The following is a 27,545-nucleotide window of genomic DNA, read 5'->3' as shown; positions in this document are numbered from 1 at the left end:
GGGGTCCACAGACCGCTCGGTTAATAGTAGGGGTCCATGGCATAAAAAAGGTTGGGAAGCCCTATTATAGAGACACTGACAAATGCTACAGACTCAGGCCTGGATCAAAAGTTGAGTAAATTTCTGAGACAATTTTAAAAAATTTTTAGTTGTTAAATAATAGATCCAATTTACATTTTGATACAGATGATGGTTTTAAAGCATCCATATTACTGTTGACATGAAGCTCGAGAAACGAGCAGCAAAATAATTTCTTAATATATTGAGTGCCAAATTTGACTTGTGGTGTTTTCTCAGTGATAATACATGGAGAAAGCCAAATTGCTGGATTAAACACTTACTAATTGATGACAGCTGCCAAAATGTTAGCAAGTATTTCTGCAGCACAATTGCATCACCATGTAATTCACATTGACAAAAAAAAAAGCCACAGCACAGTGCCTGTCAGCTGATGTTTCAGATCTGTCTTCACCCCCTTACAGGTTGAATCACTGGAGTGCAAACTTCCACAAAGATTTGTGCTGTTGTAATTTGTGTACAAACTAGATCCACATGGAGACACAGAAAACATTTTTTATGAATCAGTTCTTGTGCCCGGCTGATTTGACTCCTGTCCCACCAAGTTCAGGTTAGCACAATGCAGCAGACGGCATACGTTACACACATTTTATTTTAAATTTATTTTATTGAGATATAGTGTGGCACGCCACCCAGCAATCATCTGATTTTAAACTTAGCCTAATCATGGGACAATTTACAATGATCAACTACCCTTTTAACCAGTATGTCTTTGGCCTGTGGGAGGAAACTGGAGCACTCAAGGGAGAATGTGCAAATTCCTTACATGCAGTGATGAGAATTGAACCCGGGTTGCCTGTGCTGAAAAGCATTGTGCTATCCACTACTCTATCATGCTGTGCATGGCAGCCTGACACTGTACAGTTGGTAGAACAGCATTATTACCACCCCGGCATCATACTTATGGATTTTAAAGGGATCTGTATGTTGATCATTGAGTAGAAGCCGGTTGTTTAGGGGAGTCATGATTGAATAGCAGAGCTGACTGTGGGCCGAATGGCCTAATTCTGCTGCTATGTCTGTGGTCAAACTGATTATAGTGAATGTCCAACAGCAATATATAAGTGTGATCTGTTTTATGCCATCTTTGATTAAATCACTCCAGGGGTCTCCTTAGGAATGAGGGATTTCCCTTGAATATCAGGCTAGTCTTGCTCATCTACAGCCCACTCACAAGAAAACATCTATGCAATGAGATCCATGTGAAATGTTAATGGAAGCAAATAACCAGAGAGCCCACTGTCTGGACAACTCTAGAAGCAGCTCTCTGCATCATGCAGAGAGATCCTCACATGCAGCACATCAGAGGAGAAAGCAGTTCATGTTCACAAACAAATGGGCTAGGTGGGCCAAAGGGCCTTCATCCGTGCTGTACTTTTCTATGACTCTGTAGCAAAACATAGACAACATTCAGGGGTGGGCTAATTATTCACAGTAATACATGGGCAATATTCAGGAGCAATCATATGGAGAAATGAAGTCCAAGGTCAGAACATTACTCTGGTGCAATCCTGCAACCTGCACTTGTCTGGTAACCGCCAGACTTGAGGCAATGGTGTGTGAGATCACTCTGTGGAAGGTAGCCCTATTTTTCACACCGGTGTTTAACCCTGTAATGAGGTGAAGCCTCAGATGACAGGCGCTGTGCTGCTTCTTGTCTTGTTAATAGAAATTCTGTGCCAATATGGCTGTGTTGCAGGTGCTGTTACTAACTTCTTGGCTGCTGTTATCAATTAGGAGGTGCTTAATCCTGTAATTTTGTCTTATTTATACATTAGGATCATCATCATTGAGAGTATACTATATCTTAACAGAGGAAGCATCTAATGTTGTAATTAGGATCTTAAGGGTGCCTTTGGATCTGATCTCGTCTCATAATGCAAGTACACCAATTTTGATTGTATTTATGTTGAAAGATGCATCAGAAGTGAGTGGAAACCTCAAGACAATGGTGAAGGCAGGACTGGATTTGCTGTGAATCCATTTATCATTGCATATTTCACCATTTTTCCAACTGTGCAGAAGGAGTACATTAGGCTTGTGGGCAAGGCAATGAAGAGTTGCCTCTGGAGCCAAGCATTGCACAACCTATCAGCTTTAAGAACTGAAAATAATTGCTGTTATGAAATCTCTGTATGCATTCATTACATCTCAAGTCAGAGTTACATTAACTAGTTTTTGTAAAATAATTTAATCATGCTATTTTAATGTGTACCCATAGATCAAAAAGTCAACATCAGTTTTGTTTATCAGGAGGATCCGGAAGCTGCATTTACAGAGGACGATTATCGCAAAAGAAAATGCCATCCAAACTTTAAGGATCACCTCAACCTTGAGAAACTAGTCATCAAATTTGGGAAGACAGTATGTAACCACAGAAAATAATTGCAACTTCTAGAGAAGTAGTTTTGCTGTTGGCAGCTGCAAACATACATCAGCATAGATTAAATCCATTAGGGTATTCTGTAGAAATATCCACCCAAAGAGAACTAGGTTTGTGTTATCAGAGGGAGGGTTGGGGCAGATGTGCATCTAATGGGAAACCATTCATCATGCATGGAAGGCTGCCCAAGATGAGAGCATCTTCAGGTGGTGGGATACCTTTTCCTCGTCTCTCTAGAAGGTAGGTTGTATGTATAAGATGACCATCTCTTTGCTGAGGGTGAAAGTCTAATTGAGTGTTTTAGGACATAGAACAGTACAGCTTAATACAGGCCCTTCAGCCCTCAACATTGTGCCAACCCTTCTCTAAGATCATTCTAATCCTTCCCTCCCACATAGCCCCCCATTTTTCTTTCATCCATTTGCATATCTAAGAATCTCTTAAATGTCCTTTGTGTATCTGTGCCAGCCACCAACTCTGGGTTGTGTATTCCATGCACCTACTACTCTTACGTTAAAAAAAAATACTTCCGATATCCTCCCTATACTTTCCTCCAGACACTGTAAAATGATGCTCCCTTGTATTAGCTATTTCCATCCTGGGAGAAGTCTCTGGCTGTCCACTCTGTCTAAACATCTTATTATCTTGTACTCCTCTCTCAAGTTACCTTTCATCCTCCTTTGCTCTAAAGAATAAAACTCTAGCTGACTCAACCTATCCTCATAAGACATGCTCTTTAATCCAGGAAAAATCTCCTCAGCGTCCTCTCTAAATCTTCTACATCCTTCTTATAATGAGGCAACCAGAACTGAACACAATACTTCAAGTGTGGCCTAACCAGAGTTTTAAGAGTTGCAACATGCCTTGCGGCTTTTTGAGTTCAATCCCCGAATGAAAACCAACACAATATACACCTCTTAACAATCCTATCAACTTACGCTACATTTATAGATGTGGACCTCAAGATCCCTATGTTACTTCACACTGTTAAGAATCCTGCGATTAACCCTGTACTCTGCCTTCACATTTGACCTTCAAAGTGAATCACTTCGCATTTTTTCCCTGACTGAATTCCATCTGCCACTTCTCAGCCCAGCACTGCGTCCTATTAATGTCCCATTGTAACCTACGACAACCTACACAATCCACAACACCACCAACCCTTTGTCATCTGCAAACTTAGTAAGCCAGCCTTCTACTTTCTCACCTAAATAATTTATAAAAATCAGAAAGAGCAAGGGTCCCAGAAAAGATCCCTGCTGAACACCATTGGTCACCAACCTCTTAGCAGAATATGCTCCATCTACTACCACTCTCTGCCTTCTGTGGCAAGCCAATTCTGAATCCATGTTTCCTTGGATCTCTTCTTGGACTACCATGGGGAGCTTTGTCATATGCCTTACTAAAATCCATATTCTTCACATCCATTACTCTGTCTTCATCAACTTGTTTTATCATTTACTCACAGAATTCAATCAGCTTTGTGAGGCATGACCTGCCGTTCACTAAGCCATTTTGTCAGCACAACATTGTGGGCTGAAGGGTCTGTAATGTGCTGTACTATTCTATGTTCTGTTATATAGACTATCTCGAGTCAGACTATGATTCTCCAAATGAATCACCTCCAAGTAAATCCTGTATCAAAGAACCCTCATTTTAGTTCACAAGTTTGCAATGAATAGTCAGAATATAAATGCTAGCATATTAAAGGTCAAGAGTAAGTTCCATTCCACTATACTTAAATATGCTTTGAGAAGTTTTATTTTCAGGGGATTTAGTAGCAACAGCAATTCAGGGAGCAGCACAGTGAGTCACATTTAAACATTGATTATCAAAAAAGTTTAATATACTGTACATAATAGATGATAAGGCTACTTGGATGATTTGTAATATTTTTTTAAAGAGTAAATTTGAGCTTGCTCTCTTGTGAAGCAATCATTAGTATTGTTGGTCAGCAGATGGACGATGAAGCTAAGGGTACAATGAGATCAGCCACATATGGCCAAGGAGCCTTGAAGGGCTGAATCAATTACTCTTGCTTCTAATTCATAGTTTGCATGCATGTAATTTAGTGAATAGAACCATAAACACAAGATTTGGAATGCTGGAAATCCAAAGTACACACAAAACTGTTGAAAGAACTCAGTCGGTCAGGCAGCATCTATGGAGTGCAATAAAGAGTCAAATTTCAGGAAAGACCCTTCCCAAGCTCTACATGTCTTGTTTAGTAAGGGTGTGTGGTTGGAGGCTGTAGCTCAGGTTGGTAGAGTCACATTAGAGCTTGAATGTCAACTACAGCATGAGGATGATCAAATAATCTTCGTGGATCTCACTGCTTGTACTGGATTTTTAAGCAGACCTTGATGCAGGCTATAATAGTTTTAAAGGAGATTATTATTCATGGCTACTGTTTGTTTTCCAAGATTCCAAGTCAGGTTAAATGATCATGGTTGGAAAGGTTTGCTTAACATTTTTAAATAATAGTAAGCTGTAACTTCACTTGTTTAAATTTATGAATTTATAAATTTATGATATGGCAGCTGCTGTCATTGCCAATGTTTATTAAATTGAGGAGATTGAGTCAATCAATATGGTTGACTGGGCATACTTCCTTCTCTGGAGAATATTAGTGAATCTGGCATGCTTTTATGACAATCGTATTGTAATGGTTGCTGTAAATGGGTCAAGCTATATTTCAACTTCCAGATTTTATTTATAAAATTTAAATTCCCCACTTGCTTTGGTGGAACTCAATTTCCTACTTCTGGGAATTTCCTGAACTCTGTTTCCTGGTCCAATGATCGTAAGACATAGGAGCAGAATTAGGCCATTCAGCCCATTGTGTAGGCTCTGCCATTTCACCATGGGTGATCCGTTTCCCTCTTAACTCCATTCTCCTGCCTTCTCCCTGAAACCTTTCATGCCCTGACTTATCAAGAACCTATAATCTTAAATGCACCCAGTGACCTAGTCTCCATAGCCACCTTTGGGAATGAATTCCACAGATTCACCGCTCTCTGGCTAAAGAAATTCCTGCTCGTTTCTGTTCTAAGTAGACGTACCTCTACTTTGCCCTCTGGTTCTAGACTCCCCCACCAAGGAAACATCCCATCCCTATTTAGAACTTAGTTCTATTAATGCTGCGCAGGTAAAGCTTTCCATTTGTTAAGAAAACATTTTGTATGCATAATTAAGTAAGTAAAATAGTTAATCTCCCTTTTGTTTTAGAAAAAGCGGAAATTTTCTACCTATGTTGTTGCTTCTGGAGTCATTTATGGAATGGATGAAAGCGTGTTTCATCTGTTCTTCAAGGTAAAGAACATAGAAAGTTTATTTTCTTTTTACTGAATTCAATCGGAACTTGTTGTTGACTTTTGTAAGAAATGTAGCTGGCTGAATGATCTTTTGTGCTATGATACTTACTGCTCTGTTTGTTAGTCATTAATTCTGATGATTTGTCAGAAATGTTCAGTGAATCATCTTTTCTATCACTCTTCTTTCTGATAGTGCATCTACAATTGAGTGATTAAAGGGCATTAGCTGAGGGGGGAATCTAGTGTAATATATCCAGGTTGATGATGAATCAAATCGTGGATCTAAGCCCTTCACTAGTACCACTTGGTCTTAAAACAGAAGCATAGGGATAGAATCACTTTGAAGATAGTCAAATATGTCACCAGAGATTTTAATTTCATTAGTTTCAACACATTCCCTTTTGAGAGTCGATAATTATCAAGATCATTCACTCAGCTTTCCATAGCCTTTGCTTTAATTGGATCTTTCTTGTTGACAAATCATATGGAGAGTCAACTTGTATTTTATTTCGAGATACAACCTGAAACAGGTCCTTCTGGCCCAGTGAGCTGCACTGCTCAGCAACCCACTTATTTAACCCTAGCCTAATCACGAGCAATTTTCTATGACCAATTAACCTATTAATATCTTTGGCTTGTGGGAGGAAACTGGAGAAAGCTCTTGTGGTCAGAGGGAGAACATACAAACTCCTGACAGATGACACCGACACCAGAATTGAACTCCGAATTCCTTCCAATGCCCAGAGCTGTGATAGTATTGTGCTAACCACTGTGGTGCCAGTTACTGATTAATTACTGAAATAAGAATTGCAGAATCTGATGTCTGGCAAAAATTACTACATAGTTCCACACCCTTGGATATGTGGTTTGTTGTACAAACGGTTGTTACCTTAATTTGCTAAAATTGAAGGCTTATGTTATCGTGCTTAACGTAATGCTATTATTCCCACATTGTCTATTACTTTCTGTAGTATATCAGGATATCAGCATAACAGGATAGCCTCATGTGACTTTCTTTCTGTGGTCAGGAAGCCTGGCATGGGCTGAATTCTACAATACCATGCTTTGGAGATGGAAAAAATGTTGTTCCAACCATTCATGTGAATGACTTAGCTGGGTAAGTGAAGAATAAAGGAAGAAACTACCAATCAAGTAAAGAATATCAGTGACTGTAGTTTTCACTTGGCTTTTAAAGAAGGACAGTTTAGTAAGTTACGACAAGTATAGAAGTTAAATTAGTAAAATTCAGCTTTAATTTAAATTGCATCATAGTTCAGGCTGGGTGATGTAATCTGGGCCCGGAGTGAGTTGCTAGACAGTGTGGTCTAGGCCTGGAGCCTTTCACTGCAGCTGGATCCTAGTGCAAAGTATGATTCCCTGGTTAGACAATTTAAACACTGGCCCAGATCAGAGGTGAAAGCCAATTTCGCTTGCTCTCCTGATCTTCAGTCCTCTCACCAGGCCGCTGGAGCTTCTTGCTGTTCAGTTGTTTGGTTAATTTAAACGCTGGCCCAGAAAGACTGAAAAGACAGGGTGTCAGTTGTGACGAGAGCTGATTTCACTCGCTTTCCACAGTGGTCACTCTACTCTCCATGGTGCTGAGGCTCGGAAGACAGCCCCGGCTGCTGTGCTCTGTGCCCATTAATATGATGAACTGATAAGCAAGGCTTTGGGCCTACTCCACGCTGCTCTGTGGTTTGGATTTGAGGACTCCGTTTTGGTTCAGAATGCTGTTGTTGTTCACTTCAATTGTTTGCATGACTTTTTTTCTTTCTCTTGTACATCAAGTGTTGGCCTTTTTTATTGTTATTCTTTTTTTTCTTTAATTGGGTTCTTTCAGGTTTCTTTGCTTTGAGTAAGCAAATCTCAAGGTTGTATAATTTATACATTCTTTGATAATAAATGAATCCTGAATCTATTATATATATTTAGGGCTGCCTCTGATTTGTTCTGAGATCTCTGACGACATTATATTGGCAAATTTTCTTCTAACATTTAAAAAAATTTGGTAAATGATTGGAATGCAAAGTTAATTTATTATCAAAGTACATACTGTACATGTCACCAATAACAACCTTGAAGTTAATGTTCATGCAGGCACTCACAGTAGAACAAAGAAATACGAGAGAATTTATGAAAAACTATACATAAGTAAAGACTAAAAAACAACTATTGTGGAATTAACCAAAAATAAGAACTTGAGTTGTTGCTGAAGTTAGGTTGGCTTATTTTGTAACTTACTTTTATTTTCCTTTTAATTTAACTCCATCATATGCACTTTGAGTTTGTTCAAAATAGAGTCAGGATAATATAAGGAGAACTTTTCTTTACTATACAGTATTCGCTTTATAGAACATAATGACTCCTTACCAGGCGATGGTTAGCTTCCTGGATTTCATCCATATGCTGTTGCTCTGTATAAATCATGGCAATGAATTTTGATTGTCTTAACATCACAGTCATGATTGTTATGTCCTTAACAGTGTCTGAACATAATGGACACAATATTGGTCTAAGACAGTATCATGAAATGAGATGTATCATTTTGCCCCCCAACATATTTACTACACTGTTCAGTTCCATATACTTAAATGGAAATGGAACTGAATTTCAAGCGAGGTACATATATTTTAAAGTCCATTTAGCACGTTCATCTAAGTTTGAAGTTTTTTTATTTCTTAGCAATACAGCACAGTAACAGGTTCTTCTGGCCCAACTACACCCATGTGACCAATTAACCCACTAACCCATCAGTCTTTGGCATATGGGAGGAAGCCAGAGCACTCAGAGGAAACCCATGCAGACATGGGAGAATGTACAAACTGCAGAATTGAAACTGGGTGATTGGTAATCTAATAGTGTAATGAGAACTTTTATGCTACCATGCTGCCCCAAAGTTCTTCCTCATAATCACTGGATAATGGTCAGGAATGGGGTTTCCCTTGGTAACTTAGCTGGTAGCAACAAGCCATATCATTGCTTAGAGACAAAAAAATTAATTTGAGCTTCACTAGTTTAATTGGCTCAGAAAATGTTCATTCTCAGAAAATTCCTCTATCATTCAGAGAGCCTGTAAGAATACTTCTTTCTTTTTATTTCTTTACTTTGAACTTCATTGAGAGGAAAAAATACAAATGTGAGAATCTCCATTGTGTTTTTAAAAGAATACTAATGATCTTCACTAAGTAAACACCCAACTTGCCTATTTAAGTATGTGTTCTTCAGCTTACTTGTCTTTAGTGTTTCAGTGAGACCAGATTGTCAATGAGGGATAAACAAATGTCCAAGTCAAAGAACAGTGTACATGAAATCACAAAAAGGATTACTCCAAAAAATAATTAAATTTTGACATAATTTTACCACAACTGAATACCAAAAGCAATATCATTAACAAAGAATTTGCTTTCTCACATACAAGAGCATTCAGAAGAGTCTGAGCAAGTTGCTTTTGCCAAATTAACACTCCAACTGGTTAATGATTACACCAGGTTAAAACATTATGGGATACTATTATATAGTTTTAGCAAAAAATTAGATAACCTTTTTTAACAATTATGAGTTAAACAATGTATTAGATGTTGTACATACTGAAAAGATATTGTCTTAGCATTCAGTTGTAGTTGAAAAATATAAAGCTGACAATTAAAATAAAATAGTACTTCTTTCCTTTCCTGTCCTTTACCTGTTGTAATGCATACTTCTTGAAAGCTTGGTACAGCTTCAAATTCCAGAGCTAAGGAAATAGAACTACAATCTGATATTTACATTTCAGTTTGAAATGGGCTCCTACTAGTTTTAATAGCATGTGATGCAGGAAATAAGAGGGTGAAGTCATCTTAAGTATTGCTGAGATAATGCCTCAGGCCCAGTGCAAAGCTGTGTTCAATGGAAATGTTAGACAAGGAATACCAACACTGTGTTCTGGCTGTACAGTAGCTGCCACTTGTGATATTTCAAGTATGACACTTCCTGCTGGAATCAGAAGCATTGATCAAGTGTTAGATTTGCTGAAAAGTTACATTTTTTGAACTCTGTTTATTTCTTAAGTTATCTCAAATTTCTAGACCAGTTGGAGGTGGAGAACAGATGCTTAGATAGACAAGCCATGGAAGAATGGAGCCCTTGTGCCAGCAACTGGGATTAATATAGACTGGGAAAATGTTGGGAAGGAATGATGTGATGGGCTGAAGAGCCTGTTTCTGTCCTGTCCTGTGTGATTCTATGACTCTGTGATTTTAGAACTGCCTGCTACCTGAACCAGTGACGACTAAATTGTAGATCACACCGTTTAGGAAACTGTTTAAGGTTTAAAATGTATGACAGATTTCTGGCTTTATCTTGCAGAATTTTACAAAATATAATGGAACATAAACCAAAAACGTACTACATACTTGCATTGGATGAGTCAAAGCACACATTGAAAGAGTTGGTTAAGGTAAATGCCCAGAGATTGTTGCTCAAAATGTTGCCATCTGGCTTTTTGACGGTGTGATGTGATCTTATGAAATAATATAAAATAAAAATACAAAATACAGATGTTCCAAAGAGGGACCACTTGACTTGATTTTGATACAGTACCTATAAAAAATATTCATCTACAATGGAAGTTTTCATGTTTTATTGTTTTACAACATTGAAACACAGTGGATTTAATCTGACATTTTGACACTATCAATAGAAAAAGTTCTTACATGTCAAAGTGAAAACAAATTTCTACAAATAGATCTAAATTTATTAAGTTATTAAACACAAAATAATTGATTGCATAATTACTCACCTCCTTCAAGTCAGTTTTAAGTAGATACATCTTTGGCAGCAATTACACCCTTGAGTTTGTATGGATAGGTCTCTATTGGCTTTGCACATCTGGACACTGAATTTTTCCCCATTCTTCTTTGCAAAACTGCTCAAGCTCTGTCAGATGATATGGGGATCATGGATGAACAGCCATTTTCAAGTCCAGCCACAAATACTCAATTGGATTGAGGCCTGGACTCTGAATTGGCGACTCCAGGACATTAACTTTGTTGTTTTTAAGCCATTCCTGTGTAGTTTTGGCTTTATGCTTGGGGTCATTGTCTTGGTGGAAAAGAAATCTTCCCCCAAGTCGCAGTTATCTCGCAGACTGCATCAAGTTTTCCTTCAGGATTTCCCTGCATTTTGCTGCACCCATTTTACCCTCTATCCTCACAAGCCTTCCAGAGCCTGCTGCAGTGAAGCATCCCCACAACATGATGCAGCCACCACCATGCTCGATGGTACGATTGGTGTGATTTTGATGATGTGTGGTGTTTGGCTTACATCAAACAGAGCATTTAGTCTGTTGGCCAGAAAGCTCAATTTTGATTTAATCAGACCATAGAATCTTCTTCCAGCTGTCTCCTGAGTCTCCCACATGCCTTCTGGCAAACTCTAGCTGATATTTCATGTGAGTTTTTTTCAACAGTGGCTTTCTCTTTGCCACTCTTCTATAAAGCTGCAACTAATGAAGCACCTGGGCAACAGTATGTGCAGTCTCTGTTGTTATGAACCCCGTAACTGGGTCACTTACCAGCAAAGATAGAGAGGTCCGTTGAAGTCTGATGATGCTATTTTTAACAGTATTTATTAGTAAAAATACACAAAAATAATATCAATGCAAATATACAGATAATATACATCATCAATACAAAATCTAAAAGTGCGGGTATAATAATAATAATAAGAAGAAATAGCTCTGTATTGTCCGATGGAAATATAAAGTTCACTCAGTTCATGCAGGCTGCAGCCTTTGGGGACCGCTGGGTTGCAATGGTTGGAGAGAGAGATTTGGAGAAAAACTTGCTGACTTTTCCTTTTATGATTTCGATCCGTCGGAGTCTCGTTGGTGTGGCCGTTCACTTGTGGCCTCTCCTTTAGCTAAACCGTTCTTCCATGGTGAGCCCGCCACCCTGGCAAGGGAGGATGCACACGAGCCCCCCACCGGCTGTCGCTATTAAACGCTGTCACGGGATTTCTAGCGTTTCTCCTGGTGCGTCTAAAGGGATTGTTCCCCAGACCCTCTTTTATCCTTACTCACAGGGTCTCAGATGTCAATCAGGTTGGGATGATGCAATCCCTCAACCAGCCCACTCTGGTTGTCCCCTGAGGGGTTTCAATGAATAGTACAGTACTCAATACACAATTCTGTCTCCAAGAGACAATGGCCATTATCAGCGGTTCTGTTTCGCTGAGGTCAGGACACATTCCAAACCTTGTGTATTCTGGACGTCTCTCATTTCCTGGGTCTCAGACCGAATTAATAGCGATCTTGTGATTCTCAAAAAGGATTGGCGTATTGCTCATGTGGTTCCATTGTTTAAAAAGGGTTCTAGAAGTAAGCCTAGCAATTATAGACCTGTCAGTTTGACATCAGTGGTGGGTAAATTAATGAAAAGTATTCTTAGAGATAGTATTAATAATTATCTGGATAGAAAGGATCTGATTAGGAGTAGCCAGCATGGATTTGTGCGTGGAAGGTCATGTTTGACAAACCTTATTGAATTTTTTGAAGAAGTTACGAGGAATGTTGACGAGGGTAAGGCAGTGGATGTAGTCTATATGGACTTCAGCAAAGCCTTTGACAAAGTTCCACATGGAAGGTTAGTTAAGAAGGTTCAGTCGTTAGGTATTAATGCTGGAGTAATAAAATGGATTCAACAGTGGCTAGATGGGAGATACCAGAGAGTAGTGGTGGATAATTGTTTATCGGGATGGAGGCCGGTGACTAGCGGGGTGCCTCAGGGATCTGTTTTGGGCCCAATGTTGTTTGTAATATACATAAATGATCTGGATGATGGGGTGGTAAATTGGATTAGTAAGTATACCAATGATACTAAGGTAGGAGGTGTTGTGGATAATGAGGTGGGTTTTCAAAGCTTGCAGGGAGATTTATGTGGGTTAGAAGAATGGGCTGAACGCTGGCAGATGGAGTTTAATGCTGAGAAGTGTGAGGTTCTACATTTTGGCAGGAATAATCCAAATAGAACATACAGGGTAAATGCTAGGGCATTGAGGAATGCAGAGGAACAGAGAGATCTAGGAATAACAGTGCATAGTTCCCTGAAGGTGGAGTCTCATGTAGAGAGGGTGGTGAAGAAGGCTTTTGGAACGCTGGCCTTTATAAATCAAAGCATTGAGTACAGAAGTTGGAATGTAATGTTAAAATTGTACAAGACATTGGTAAGGCCAAATTTAGAATATTGTGTGTAGTTCTGGTCACCGAATAGAGAGAGTGCAGAGACGATTTACTAGGATGTTACCTGGGTTTCAGCACTTAAGTTACAGAGAAAGGTTGAACAAGTTAGGTCTCTATTCATTGGAGCGTAGAAGGTTGAGGGGGGATTTGATCGAGGTATTTAAAATTTTGAGAGGGATAGATAGAGTTGACGTGAACAGGCTGTTTCCATTGAGAGTATGGGAGATTCAAACGAGAGGACATGATTTGAGAGTTAGGGGGCAGAAGTTTAAGGGAAACACGAGGGGATATTTCTTTACTCAGAGAGTGATAGCTGTGTGGAATGAGCTTCCTGTAGAAGTAGTAGAGGCCAGTTCAGTTGTGTCATTTAAGGTAAAATTGGATAGGTATATGGACAGGAAAGGAGTGGAGGGTTATGGGCTGTGCGGGTAAGTGGGACTAGGTGAGATTAAGAGTTCGGCATGGACTAGGAGGGCCGAGATGGCCTGTTTCCGTGCTGTGATTGTTATATGGTTATATGGAGAGGGTGACTTTGTACCCTTCGGCCCCTCAGAGTTGCGGCACATTCGTAACACTGTCATCTCAGCCACTGAAGCTTGTAACTCCTCCAGCAATGTCATAATCTCTTGGTGGCCTCCCTCACTAGTCTTCTTGCACGGTTACTCAGTTTTTGAGGACTACCTGCTGTAGGCAGATTTACAGCTCTGCCATGTTCCTTCCATTTATTGTTGATTCACTTAACTATACTCCAAGGGATATTCAGTGACTTGGATATTTTCTTGTATCCTTCTCCTGACTTGTGTTTTTCAATTCAGGGAGTTGCTTGGAATGTTCTTTTGTTTTCATTGTGTAGTTTTTGCCAGGATACTGACTCACCAACAGTTGGATCTTCTAGATACAGGTGTATTTTTACTACAATCAATTGAAGCACCTTGACTGCACATAGGTCTCCATAAACAGATCTTGATTTAACTAATTCTGTGTCTTCTAAAACCAATTGGCTGGACCAGTGATGATTTGGTATATCATATTAAAAGGGGCTGAATACTTATGCAATCAATTATTTTGTGTTTTATATTTGTAATTAATTTAAATCACTTTGTAGAGATCTGTTTTCCCTTTGACACAAAAAGTCTTTTTCTGTTGATCAGTGTCAAAAAAAGCCAAATTAAATCCACTGTGATTCAATATTGCAAAACAATAAAACATTAAAAACTTTCAAGGTTAGTGAATACTTTTTATAGGCACTGTATGTATGAAGTGTTTTAACAACTTCTCCGTCCATCTGCACCAACAGCAAGCTGGGTGAAAATTGCCATTGAACAGCCTTAAACTCATTCACTTTTTTTCTTCAAAGGAATCCTTAGAAATTATTCCTATGTCAACTTCACCTTTCTGTATTAAGGGTTTTCTCTGGTGTTTGTTAGGATATGGTAGGGATATTTGGCTAATTTAGATCTCCACTCAAGTATTTTTTTCTTATGAGAGCTTTGGCTTATTTTAGAATCATAGAGAACTGCAACGCAGAAACAAGTCCTTTGGCCCATCTAGTCCATGCAGAGTCATTAATCTGCCTAGTCCCATCGAATGCATGGGCCATAGCCCTCCATACCCCTCCTATTCATGTACCTATCAAAATTAAGTGTTGAAATTGACCCACTAGTGTTGGCATCTCGATACACACTCTCACAAACCCCTGAGTGAAGAAGTTCCCCATCATGTCCCCCTTTAAACATTTCATCTTTCACCTATAGTTGAAGTCTCACCCAACCTCAGCAGAAAAAGCCTGTTTGCATTTACCCTATCTGTACCCTTCATAATTCTGTATACCTCTATCAAATCTCCCCTCAGACTTCTACGTTCTAGGGAATAAAGTCCTAACCTATTCAACCTTTCCTTATAACTCAGATATTCAAGAGCTGGTGATATCCTTGTAAATTTTCCCCGCAATCTTTTAATCTTTTTGATATCTTTCCAGAGGTAGGTTATCAGAACTGGACACAATACTCCAAATTAGGCCTCGTCAATGTCTTATACAATTTCACATAATATTTCCAACTCTTGTACCCATTACATGTATGATGGGTAATATGCCAAAAGCTGTCTTTATGCTCCAATCTAACTGTGACACCATTTCAAGGAATTGTGACTCTGTATTCCCACTGCACTCCTCAGTGCCCTACTGGTCACTGTGTAAGATCTACTTTGGTTTGTCCTCCCAAAGTGCAATACCTCACACCTGTCTGCATTAAATTCCATCTGCCATTTTTCAGTCATTTTATCAGCTGGTGCAGATCCCACTGCAAACTTTGATAGTCTTCCTCACTGTCCACTACACTCTTCAATCTTGTTGTCATCCACAAATTTGCTTATCCAGTTTACCATATTATCATCCAGATCATTGATATGGATGATAAACAACAATGGACCCAGCACCGATCAATATGGAACAGCACTAGTCATAGGCCTCCATGCAGAGAGACAACCATCTACAACCAATCTCTGGCTTCTTATGCGAAGCCAATATCTAATTCAATTTACCACCTCATCTTCAATGCCAAGCAACTGAACCTTTTTGACCAACCTCCCATGTGGATCATGTTGAAGAACTTGCTGCAGTCCACTTGGACAACATCCACTACCCTGCTTTGATCAATTTTCCCGGCAACTTCCTCAAAAACTCTATTAAGATTGGTTGGACATGACTTATCATGTACAAAATCACATTGACAATCCTCAGTCCCTGTCTATTCAAATACTTACATATCTAGCCCCTTAGGATTCCTTCCAAAAACTTTCCCATGACTGTTGTCAGGCACACTGGGCAATAATTTCCTGGCTTATTCTTAGAGCCTTTCTTAAGCTACAGAACAACATTAGCTATCCTTCAATCCTCTGGCACCTCACCCATCGCTAAGGACGTTTTGAATATCTCTGCTAAGGTCCCTGTAATTTCTGCACTTGCCTCCCACAAGGTCTGAGAGAACATATTGTCAGGCCCTGGGGATTTATCCACACTAATTTGCCTCAAGTCAGCAAACACCTCCTCCACAGTGATCTGTGTTAGGGTTCATGACCTTGCTACTGCATTGCCTAACATCTATAAACTCTGTGTCCATCTCCTGGGTAAACACAGATCCAAAAATCCATTTAAGATCTCACCCATCTCTTTCAGCTCCACGCATAGGTTACCACTGTGATCTTCCAGATGACCAACTTTGTCCCTTGCTATCCTTAATATATCTGTAGAAGTCCCTAGGATTCTCCTTCACCCTATCTGCCAGAGCAACCTCATGCCTTCTTTTAGCACTCCTAATTTCATTAAGTGTTCTCTTGCATTTCTTTTACTCCTCAAATACCACATTTGTTCCTGTCTGACTATATCTCCTTCCTTTTCTTAATCAGGGCCTCAATCTCTTTCAAAAATCAAGTTTCCTACACCTGTTATCATTGCCTTTCATTTTGACAGGAACATACAACTCTGTACTATCAAAATTTTACTTTTGAAGGCATCCACATACCAAGTGCATCTTTGGCAGTAAACAACCTATCCTAATCCACACTGGCCAGATCTTTTCTGAGACCATCAAAGTTGGCAATTTTTATAATTTATTAAAAAAATGAATTTAATATATAGCTATTTGCCTAAGCATTGCACCTAAAGGCTTAATTTCAAATGGTTTAAGATCAAAAGAAAGGAAACTAGTTGGCTGTGTGAATTTGATTCTATAGCTGGAACTAGACCAGGGTTATACATCCTACATGCTTATGAATTATTGTTCATTACTTTGTTCTGGAGGGCTTTAAAATGCTGAAAAACAGGCTGCTCAGCTTTAAAACTTGAAATAGTTTTTCATGTGCTTTGAGTCAGTTTGCACAGTAAATGCTTGAGTGATAAGGAGAACATTTTTTATGCAGAGGATTTTATCTGAATGGAATTCTCTACCATGGAGGGCTGTGGATCTTTCAAAGCTGAGATGGGTATATTTGCGGACACCAAAGGAATTTAGATGGGGATTGGTTTGGAAACTGGGCTTGAAGCACAAAATGAACAATGCCATTATTCAATGGTGCAGCAGACTTAAAGAACCCTAAGGCATTCTATTCCTATGTTCTTAAGTAAAGTGAAATTAGCCCTATGTTGAGAACTAAATTTAATAATCAGAAGGTTTTGATAGTAATGGTAGTTTTAAGAATTTGATTCAATTTAAAACTTTTGGAAATCGGTTTCTTGCTTTTAAAAGTGGCATTATTCTAGATACTGTGAAAATGCATGTCAGGTGTGTGGGAGATCCATGAAGGAATGTGGTGCATCAAATCTGGGTTATATTTTCATATATTTGGTTATACTGCATGGAAACAGGCCATTCAGCCCAACTTGTCTATGCTACCATGACTATATGCTAATCCCATTTGCCCTTTCTACTTTCACTAAACTTTGGGCAGGGATAGTAAACTAGTCATCACAGAGGGTGGGGTTTATTTAAGGGGGAAATTCTAGTTCCGAGTAAAATTTGTTATGCTAGGATGCTAAAGCAGTTGTGCAGCCTTTATAAATGATTCCAACCTATTTCTTGACTTGTTTTAAGAAATACATTCAAGACCAATTGAGAGATAATAAACTTGAATTCAGAATGCTGCCTTATGATGAAATGAGAGACTAAAGCACTGTCAGATCTCATCATGTGACGAACAGCCATCATTTTCTGGTTCTTTCAGTAACTTTCAAAGAATAAAGATATACTGTATTCTGATCTACAATAGTCCTGCAACCAGTAATCCAGATTATGTGGTCATTTACTTAATTTCTGTTTATAGTCATAGGGTAATATAGCACAAAAACAGGCCCTTCTGCCCAACTGGTCCATGGCAGCCACAGTATTTCCCCAGTTTGTCCATTTGGGTGCATTCAGCCCATAACTTTCCAAGCTCCTACCCTCCAAGTATCTATCCAAATCGCTCTTAAGTGTTACAGTTGTACCCATGCATCATAATATATAGAAGCATAATATATACACACACCATAAGATATAGAAGCAGAATGAGGCCAGCTGACCCATCACATCTGCTCCGCCATTTCATCATGGCTGATCTAATTTTCCTGTCTGCCCCAATTTCCTGTCTTCTCCCTGTATCCTTCATGCCCTGACCAATCAAAAATCTATCAAACTCTGCCCTAAATATACATAAAGGCTTGGCCTCCGCTGCTGCCTGTAGCAAACAATTCAACAGATTCACTGCCCTCTGGTGAAAGAAATTCCTCATCTCCATTCTAAAAGGACACCCCTCATTCTGAGGCTGTGTCCTCTGGTCTTTGACACTCCCACCAAAGGAAACATCCTCTCCACATCCACTCTATCAAAGCCTATCACCATTTAATAGCAGGAATATATATATGTACTCCTGCTCTATTTAGTAAAGTGCTTTGAGAAATTTAAACTTATCTTGCTATACAGATATTTCCTCTTAATTTGCTTTACTATATCAATGTAGAAACCACAATAATTTCTTTAGTGCAGAATTCTACATTAGACAGTGCCTTCAATGGCAAAGCATTTGCAGGATCTAAAAAACATACACATTAACTAGAATCGAGAAATAATGTTATAAGAGGCATGGTTGATATTGTAATTATTCTTATAGGCCATCAGTAAACTTGGACCAGGCAAGATCCAGCACGTCCCTCAAGAAGATGCCCTGCTGAATAGTGAATTGACAGTAAGCTTTTCTTCTTTGGTTTCAACTGTTTTGATGTTATTCAGCTAAGTATCAAACAAGCAGAGTGCTATTTTCTCACTTGGGACACCAACTTCTAAATGGGAAGGAGTACGTCATATGAGCACTTAACTTGCAATGTCACCTTCCCTGTCTGCCTTAAGTAAAATACAAACCTTTTTTCCAAGAATAAAGCATCAACACAAAAAATTCTGCTAAAGATTAAGGGTCGGCTTAAATTGTTGACTGTTTATTCCTCTCCATAGATGCTGTGTACCTGCTGAGTTCCTCCAGCATTTTGTGTGTTACTCTGGATCTCCAGCATCTGCAGAATCTGTTTATGCTAATTATTACAATATTTTACAACATTAATAATAAGTAAAGCAAAATCTGGTAATAATATTTATGCAGCTAGTGTTCTTGGGAGGGTTTACCTCATTATGCAATGCTTTCTATGAATTGTAGTTTTCTTTTGAAACAAACTTTTATAAGGTTCATTTCTCTTTCAACGGTTTGTCATTAGGAGTGGATGTAGTCAATTTCAGAACTTCCCCCACACAAGTGATATGATCTTAATTGATGGAACACTGAGAGGAGACTTTTCAGGTGATCAGACCATGTTCATTTCTATAAAGTCTTATCCAGCAGGAAATATGCTGTAAGGTAGACAGAATTTCAATTCAATTACCTTTGCCCAACTTGGATTTCTGCCTAATTTTGGCCATTTTTTAGAAACGGATACTTTTAGTGTATTCCAATCAGATAGCTGTCTGGAGATTATTCCTTTTCCATTTGGCCATTCATCAAAAAGTTGGTTTTTGTTTGGCAATGGCAATGATGCTTTGTACATCATTCAAGTCATGGAGCTATGAAACAAGCTTGGAAGAACGCGGCTGCTCAAGCAGCATCTGTGGAGCTGAAGGGGTGTTGATGTTTTGGATTGAAACTTTACAGCAGGACTAAGGGTTGTAGAGGGAATCATCAGAATATTGAATTGGAAGGGAGGGCTGAGGCAGAGATTAGCAGGTGAAAGTTGGTAGCAGGTGAGAGGAGGATGATGGTCAAATGAAAGACACATTGAGACAGAGGCTGGTGGGTGAAGGTACAAGAAGAGACACACACAAAACACTGGAGGAACTCAGCAGGTTAGGCAACATCTATGGAAAAGAATAAACAGTTGACGTTTGGGCCTGAGACCATCCTTCAGGACTGAGAAGGAAGGGGAATGATACCTGAATAAAAAAGGTAGGGAAGGGCAAAGAGGCTAGCTGGAAGGTGATAGGAGCCAAGTTTGTTTTAGCAAGCAGTTATTTTGGCAGAATTAGGTTATGCTTTGTTATAAAATGTAGCAGTCACTGGGTGTCAGAAACTGTGGAATAATTTGCCACTTCTTTAAAAAGAGTTGTGTCCCTCTCTCATTACTGCTTTAATAATGTTTCATTCCATTAAACAGAAGAATATTCACTCTAAAAATAAGTGGTTTTATATAGCCAGTGCATACCAAGGTCTTACTCCTAGCACCCAGCTCCCAACAATGCCAATTTTGTTCATATCTGATAACCAAAATAAAAGCAAACTGTTTATTCTCAAATATTGCTGTTGTTGTTGAGAGTACCTTTTTCTGTAACATTCAAATTGGCAGATCTTATTTCATTGACTTTTGTTTCTTTCCAAAAGATGATTTTGTTCCATTGAACTTTAGATTCTTGGCATGCTGCACTGGGTTGATTAGAAACCACCAGTGGGAAGGGACTAGGCTGCAAACAGTGTGGGAGGGAGGAGAACAAGAAGGTGTAGATGTTGGATGAGTAGGCTGAAATTAGGAAATGAAGCTGAAGAAAATGTTTAGGGAGATTCAGAGAAAAATTAGTGTCCTACACAAGTTACACTAGTTTGAGGTTATTGGAAGAGAAGGCTTAGAATGGGAATTTCTGCCAAGCGTGCTGTGTATGTTGATTGGGGAGGAAATGAAGAGGAAGCATCATATTCTGTGCAGTTATTTCAAGTAATATGGCATTGCAAATGTTCACACAACTCACACAAAATGCTGGAGGAACTCAGCAGGTCAGGCAGCGTCCATGGAATCAGCATTTTGGGCTGAGACCCTTCATCAGGACTGGAAAGGACTGGAGAATTAGAAGGTGGAGGGAGGGGAGGCAGTACAATCTAGCTAATGATAAGTAAAATCAGGCTTGTGAGGAAGAAACTGTTCTTGAGTCTGGTCATCTGGGCTAGCAAGCTCCTGTAGCTTTTCCCAAAGGTAAAAGAGAAAACAGTGAATGGCCAGAGTACCAGGCAGCCTTGACGATATTATTAAGCTTCTTGAAACAACTCAGCATGGAGAGGACTGGATAAAGGGATGCTTCAAGTTTAAGGCACACCATGAACTGTTTGCTTGATTAAATCTTACCTTTCATAATATCAGGTTTCAATGTTTGAATATGCTTTCTATTTTAACAGCAATCAGACTATGACCACCTGCTGGTGAACCTGACAATGGAGGCTTTCTTCATCAAGGAAAACTTCAATATCCGCTGGGTCGCTGAAGCTGGCATTGTAGAAAACATCCAGAACCTTTTCAAAGAATTCAAGCAATCTCGTGGACTTGTGGTACAGCTGTTAATTATTTCAATAACTGATAATTTCTTTTAGAAATATCATTTCTGTTCCTTTACACTGAGAAAGAATGAACCAAGAGGTAAGCATGGGATTGTGGACCTTCGGAGTGTTCATTCCTGTCTCCCCGCCCCAATAGTTGATAGTGCAAATTAACTTTTACCTTACAATGAAACTCTGTTAATCTGACATGCTCAGTACTTCAGAGGTGCTGAATTAACAGATTTTCCAGATAATCAGATGTTATGCTCAAACATGCTTTAATTCACCTCTTTTTAGATATTGTACAAGTTACAGTGCATGCAGTGTTTGAAGGGAATGCAGGGTAACAATAGCCCAAATAGGTTTCACAGGAGCAGGAGAAACAGAAGCAGGTTTCAATGATCCTATGAGTTAAACAGAGCCTGGGAAACAGGGCTCCAAGTGAATTAAAGGGAGCATGAGAATTGGGGCCCTGGTTAGTCATTGGAATTGCAGGAACCAGTCCATAAGAGAGATTGTGAAAACTGGGGCTCTCGCATGGCAAAGGGAGTATGCCAATAAGTGCCCAGTCTGTTACAAAGGCTACAGCAATAAATATCTGGTGAGCCAGAAGCTAGACCATCAGGATTTCCAAACAATGAGACAGTGGACTATTGGACTTTTTTCTGTATGTATTGAACATTGGAAGAACATTAAAGTCTTTCTCCCTCCCATTGTACCATGCCATGTTTTGAATACCCTGTCCAGACTGTGCTGCTGTTGTTGTCTGTCTTTATTATCTTGCCCAAAGATCTTTATTCGTGAGGTGAGTCATATTGAGAGCTCCATATAGATCCCAAATGTCACTAGCTTGATCTTCAGAGTAACTCAAACCATATTTAACTTCATATTTCTGGTGTACTCTGTTTTGAATATTGTGTAATTGAAGGTTTGAAAGGTTAAGATTAGTGTTTCTTGTCTTCTTGTTAGATAATCTCAAATTTGAACATCAGCATGTCACACACCACCCTGACTTGGAAATTTATTGCTATTCCTTCATACTCAAAGATTCTAAAACAATACAGTGGGGCAATCCATCTTTCTACCATGGTAACAAGGGCCTTCCAGCCCAACAAGCCCACACTGTCCAGTGTGACTAATTAGTCTACTAACCCATATGCCTTTGAGGAAACCAGAGCACCCAGAGGGAGCACAAGTGATCATGGGGAGAATATACACACTCCTTACAGGTAACGATGGGAATTGAGCCTGGATCACTGGGCTATAATAGCATTATGCTAACTGTTTTGCTAAAGATCTACTAAAAGATTGCTCACCACCATACTCTCAAGGGCAAATAGGGATGGACAATAAACATTGGCCTTCCTTGGTATTCCCAAACTCCAGAAAAATGGATAATTAAACAAAATCCAAGAAGGCTACACTAGCCCTACAAAGAAACAATAACTTTACCTTCCCTTAATGGTATCCTCCTGCCTTTCCTTCCAACTAGACCCACTCGAAATACTTCTCACTCCCCCCCCCCCGCCCCCCAAGAGGACATCTACTCACATTTTCCATGCTAAAGTCTAGGAGCTGCCTCCTTCGTTTCCTGCTGCAACTATGGTTGTTTTTTGATTCCATCCAAAAGATTAATGATATTTTGCTGAAAACCGTGTAGAATATTTTGTTGTTCTGACAAATGAATTACTTTACTTTTCACAGCCATTAAAAATTGCCATTTTTGGACCACCAGCTGTGGGGAAAACCTCAGTGGCAGAGAAGCTGGCCAAGCACTACAAGCTGCACCACATCAAAATAAAAGATGTCATTGCAGAGGTTATAGCAGATCTGGTACGTTTACACTAACTGGGCATGAAAGAAGTCACAAAGAAGCAAAGGCCACTTGAACTGTCCTGGCCTTCCCCTCCAGTCCTCAAATCCGATCTTCCAATCCCAGTAATTCTTCTTCTTCTGTCCAGCCAGGCAGGTTATTCCAGAACCAAGTAAAAATTTTATAGTTGAACTAGATTTAAAATGTACTGATTTCTGATTATCTCTCCAGCTTTCCTGGTTACTTTGAGGAGCTTTTAAATATTTACAGTTGTATTTATTCATGTGATCCAATTTAATAATTGTCTAAGTTTATAAAGACTAAGTTTCTCTAGCGTTTCCCAATAGTGTATTCTCTTCCACTCTAGGATCAATATTATAGTCTTCAGTCAGGTACCTTCATGAAGACTTCACTGCTTTACATTTTTTTTTCCTGTGACTCATTTAGTTGCACTCATGCATCTTGTATCAGTGGATTCTGGGTTTAAATCCCACTCCAGAGTTTTGAGCATGAAAATCTTATTTGACAATCCACTGAAGTAATGTCAGAAGCATTGGCTTTCAGATGAGATGCCAACCTTTTGTTTTCTGAGCGAATGCAAATAATACCATGGGACCATTTAATACCATTTAAACAAAAACAATGGAATTATCTCAATTGCTCTGTCTACTATTTATCCCTTAATCAGTATCAGTAAAGCAGGTTAACTGGCTATTAACATTACTACTCTTGTCAACTTGCTGGACACACACCAGCTGTTATGTTTTCATTTATTACCACTATGTATGATTTTGAAAATCCTTTATTAGACTCAGAGTCACAGAGCCAATGAAACAGGCCCTTCGGCCCTTCTAGTCAATGCCGATCTGTTTTTGTTTTTACTGCCTATTTCCAACTACATGCACCTCCCATGCATGTCATCACCCCAATTTCTCTTTCATGTCTAAGTCAAACCCACATCCACCAGTTCTGCTGGCAGCTCATTCCACACTCCCACCAACCTCTGAGTGAAGAATTCCATTAGTTGAGCAGTGCTTTGGGGTGGTCTACTGAGATGTCAGAGTTGTAAATAAATGCAAGCCAGACAAAGATACCTAAGTAGAAATGAAAATCAAAAACCTGCAGAAGCTGGAAATCTGAAATAAAAACAGAAAATAATAGAAACACTCAGCAGGGCAGGCAGCATCAACACGAGTGAGACTGACTGAGTGAAATAGCCATCGCACACTCAAAGTCAGCAAGACCAAGGAATTGATTGTGGAGAACACACAGCAATCCTCACTGAGGGGCCAGCAGTAGAAGGGTGAGCAGCTTCAAGCTCCCGGGTGTCAGCATCTCAAAGGATTGATCCTGGGCTCAACACATTGATGCAATCTTGAAGAAGGCTCGCCAGTGGCTCCATTTCATTAAACGTTTAAGGAAATTTGATATTTTACAAAAGACTCATAAATTTCAACTGGTTGCCTCACAGCCTGGTACGCAGTCTCCATTGTACAGATTGCAAGGGTTGTAGACTCTGCCAGCTCCATTACGGACACAGCCCTCCCAACCATTGACAACCTCTTCAAGAAGCGGTCTCTCAAGAAGGTGAATCCATCATTTAGATTAATTTGGCCATTTACCCAACATAAGTTAGTTGAGTGAAGTAACTTATGCCAGAATCCTGTACATTGATTTGAGTTCAACATTCAATACCATCATCCTGCAGAGACTAGTGGAGAAACTGTCGCTGCTTGGCCTTAACACTGCCATGTGTCGCTGGATTCTGGATTTCTTGACAGAGAGACCATAGTCAGTCCATGTTGACTCCATCACACTGAGCAGTGGATCCCCACAAGGCTGTGTGCTCAGCCCATTGCTGTTTACACTGCTAACACATGACTGTGCAGCCAGATTCAAGGGAAACCTGATCATTAAATTTGCTGATGATACAACAGTGGTGGGGCTCATTAGCAAAAAATGATGAAACAACGTACAGGGAGGAGGTCAAACACCTAGAGAGCTGGTGCAGTGACATCTTGATGCTTAATGTCACCAAAACCAAGGAGATTTCAGACAGTCTCAGCCTGAGCACACACCCCTCAGCATCAGCGGCTCCACAGTGGAGAGAGTGGAAAGCATCAAGTTCTTTGGGGTACGGACAATCTTACCTGGTCCAGGAACACCATTGGGATTGTGAAACGAGCCCAGCAGAGATTGCACTTTCTGAGGAAACTTAAACAAGCATCACTCCCCACTAACATCTTAACTACATTCTACAGAGGCGTGGTTGAGAGTGTGCTGACCTTTTGCATCACAACCTGGTACTCCAGCTGCAGTGCTGCCGACAAAAAAGCCTTGCAGAGGATGGTTGGGGGAGCAGAGAAGGTTATTAGGGTCTTTCTACCTTCTGTCCAAGACCTCTTTCAGAGTCGATGCCTCCAGAAGTCATGGTATATCATTAAAGACCCCTCACCCCCTCTCCATAACTGTTCTTCTGCCACCAGGCAAATGTTACAGGAGCATCAAAACAAAAACCACAAGGCTACTAAACGGCTTCCTCCCACAGGCAGTCAGACTGCTAAATAGCTGCTCTACCTGATTCTGCTTTGGACACTTTTAACTTGAACTGGACACTTATAACTTGATTTTAACTGACATATGGCTGTTGTTTTTTTACTATTTATTGTTGTGTTTATTATTTAGTGTTGCATTTGTTATGTTATGATTGCACTTGCCCCTGGGAAATGCTGTCTCATTCTGCCCTGCAAAGCTGATGTACAGTTTGAATGACAATAAAGTTTTTGAATCTTGAATCTTGAAATATCTTTGCTTGAAATGTTTACTGTTTGTGTTTCCACAGATGCTGCCTGATCTTTATATCCTGCATTTTCTATCTGCTTTTATTATAAGTAGCCAGATCTCATAAAGATCTCACAATCTCTTTATGAGATTACTTTCCATTGGTAATTTTTTCTCCTGCGTATCAGGTAGAAAGAGTCATTAAGGGAGCTTTTAGCACATTGACCTTCATAAATTTAAGTACTGAGTACAGGGGATGTTATATTGAAGTTGTATAAGATGTCGGTGAGGCCTAATTTGGAGTATTGTGTGCAGTTCTGGTCGTCTACCTACAGGAACGATGTAAGTAAGATTGAAAAAGTGCAGAGAAAATCACAGGGATGTTGCCAAGACTTGATGACCTGAGTTTTAAGGAAAGGTCGAATAGGTTAGGAATTTACTTCCTAGAGCATAGGTGATTCAGGAGTATAGGCAGGTTAAATGTAAGCAGGCTTTTTCTCTGAGGTTAGACTAGAACTAGAGGTCATGGGCTAAGAGTGAAAGGTGAAATGTTTAAAGGGAATATGAGGGGGTTCATCTTCTCTCAACAGATAGTGTGTGTGGAATGAGCTGGTGGTGGATGTGGGTTCCATTTCAACATTTAATACAAATTTGGATAGGTATGTGGATAGGAGGAGTATGGAGGCTATGTTCCATGTGCAAGTTGATGGAACTAGGCAGATTCATAGTTCGGAATAAACGAGATAGGCCGATGGGCCTGTTCTGTTTAAAAAAAAAAGTCATAAAATATTACTGAAAATACTTCAGGGGATGTTAAACAATCCTGTACCTGGTTAAACTTGGGGCTGAATCCAAGAGTTGATTCCCCAGCACACATACTGCAGATTCCCAACAGGTTCCTCCTCCACTGTGAAACCTGCAGTAAAGTACAGCCAGACAATCAGGTCAGAATACAAAAAGCAATGTACTGGAGGAACTCATCAGGCCGAGCAGCACCTGTGGAGGAGAAAGGACAGTTTGAGCTGAGACTCTGTATCATGACTAAGAACTGAGAGGGAAGATGACCTGTATAAAGAAGATGGTGAAACACAGGTTGAGGATGATTAGGGAACAGAGGAGGAGTGAAGGATGATAGACATATGGAAAGGGTGGGCTGGACTTGGGAGACAGGTAGGTGAATGACAGGTGGAGGCAGGAAAGGGAAAAACAGGCAGGTGGTGGGGGAGAGGGTGAAGGTGAAGATAGCACCTGGAGGCTGATAAATGGGAACACAAAAGCTACAAGTACTAAATCTAGAGTCATGTGTTTCCAATCATAACAGAACATCTTCGGTACTCAAGGAACCTTCCCAAAATTGATCCTGGGAAGTGTCAGCACCTTGAGCAGGCTGAATTCTTTTTTCCAAAACTAAAATGGTCTTACTTTTACAGCTTTGTATAATGCTGTGTATTTGTCACCATAGGAATTAAGGAGCTCACAGCCTGAAGCTGAGGCAGCTGAAGAAAGTGAGGAAGAAGATGCTGCAGGAGATGCTGATGAAGATCCCCAGGAGCTCCTCGACCAAGTCAGAGAAAATATGGAGCAGTCTGGTGGTAAATGATAGTTAGATTTTAAAAGCCTTTATTTTTATTCATGATTAAGATGTAT

At 39.7% G+C, this 27,545-nt stretch overlaps 1 protein-coding gene across 1 annotated transcript in view; it reads left to right on the top strand.

Annotated features, from left to right (window-relative positions):
• The window catches only part of ak7b (adenylate kinase 7b), a 63,812-nt gene that overhangs the window by 14,013 nt on the left and 22,254 nt on the right, over positions 1 to 27,545 (top strand). The window contains exons 5-12 of the mRNA XM_059961775.1: positions 2,332 to 2,442; positions 5,690 to 5,773; positions 6,804 to 6,892; positions 10,120 to 10,210; positions 18,635 to 18,709; positions 21,167 to 21,316; positions 23,009 to 23,137; positions 27,361 to 27,490. Of these exons, the coding sequence (XP_059817758.1) occupies positions 2,332 to 2,442; positions 5,690 to 5,773; positions 6,804 to 6,892; positions 10,120 to 10,210; positions 18,635 to 18,709; positions 21,167 to 21,316; positions 23,009 to 23,137; positions 27,361 to 27,490 (859 nt within the window). The remainder of the gene's footprint in view (positions 1 to 2,331; positions 2,443 to 5,689; positions 5,774 to 6,803; positions 6,893 to 10,119; positions 10,211 to 18,634; positions 18,710 to 21,166; positions 21,317 to 23,008; positions 23,138 to 27,360; positions 27,491 to 27,545) is intronic.

The sequence above is a fragment of the Hypanus sabinus genome, chromosome 2 (genome assembly GCF_030144855.1).
Source record: "Hypanus sabinus isolate sHypSab1 chromosome 2, sHypSab1.hap1, whole genome shotgun sequence".
Taxonomy (NCBI): domain Eukaryota; kingdom Metazoa; phylum Chordata; class Chondrichthyes; order Myliobatiformes; family Dasyatidae; genus Hypanus; species Hypanus sabinus.
The sequence above is the reverse complement of the archived record's forward strand: the minus strand, read 5'-3'. Positions and strand labels throughout refer to the sequence as shown.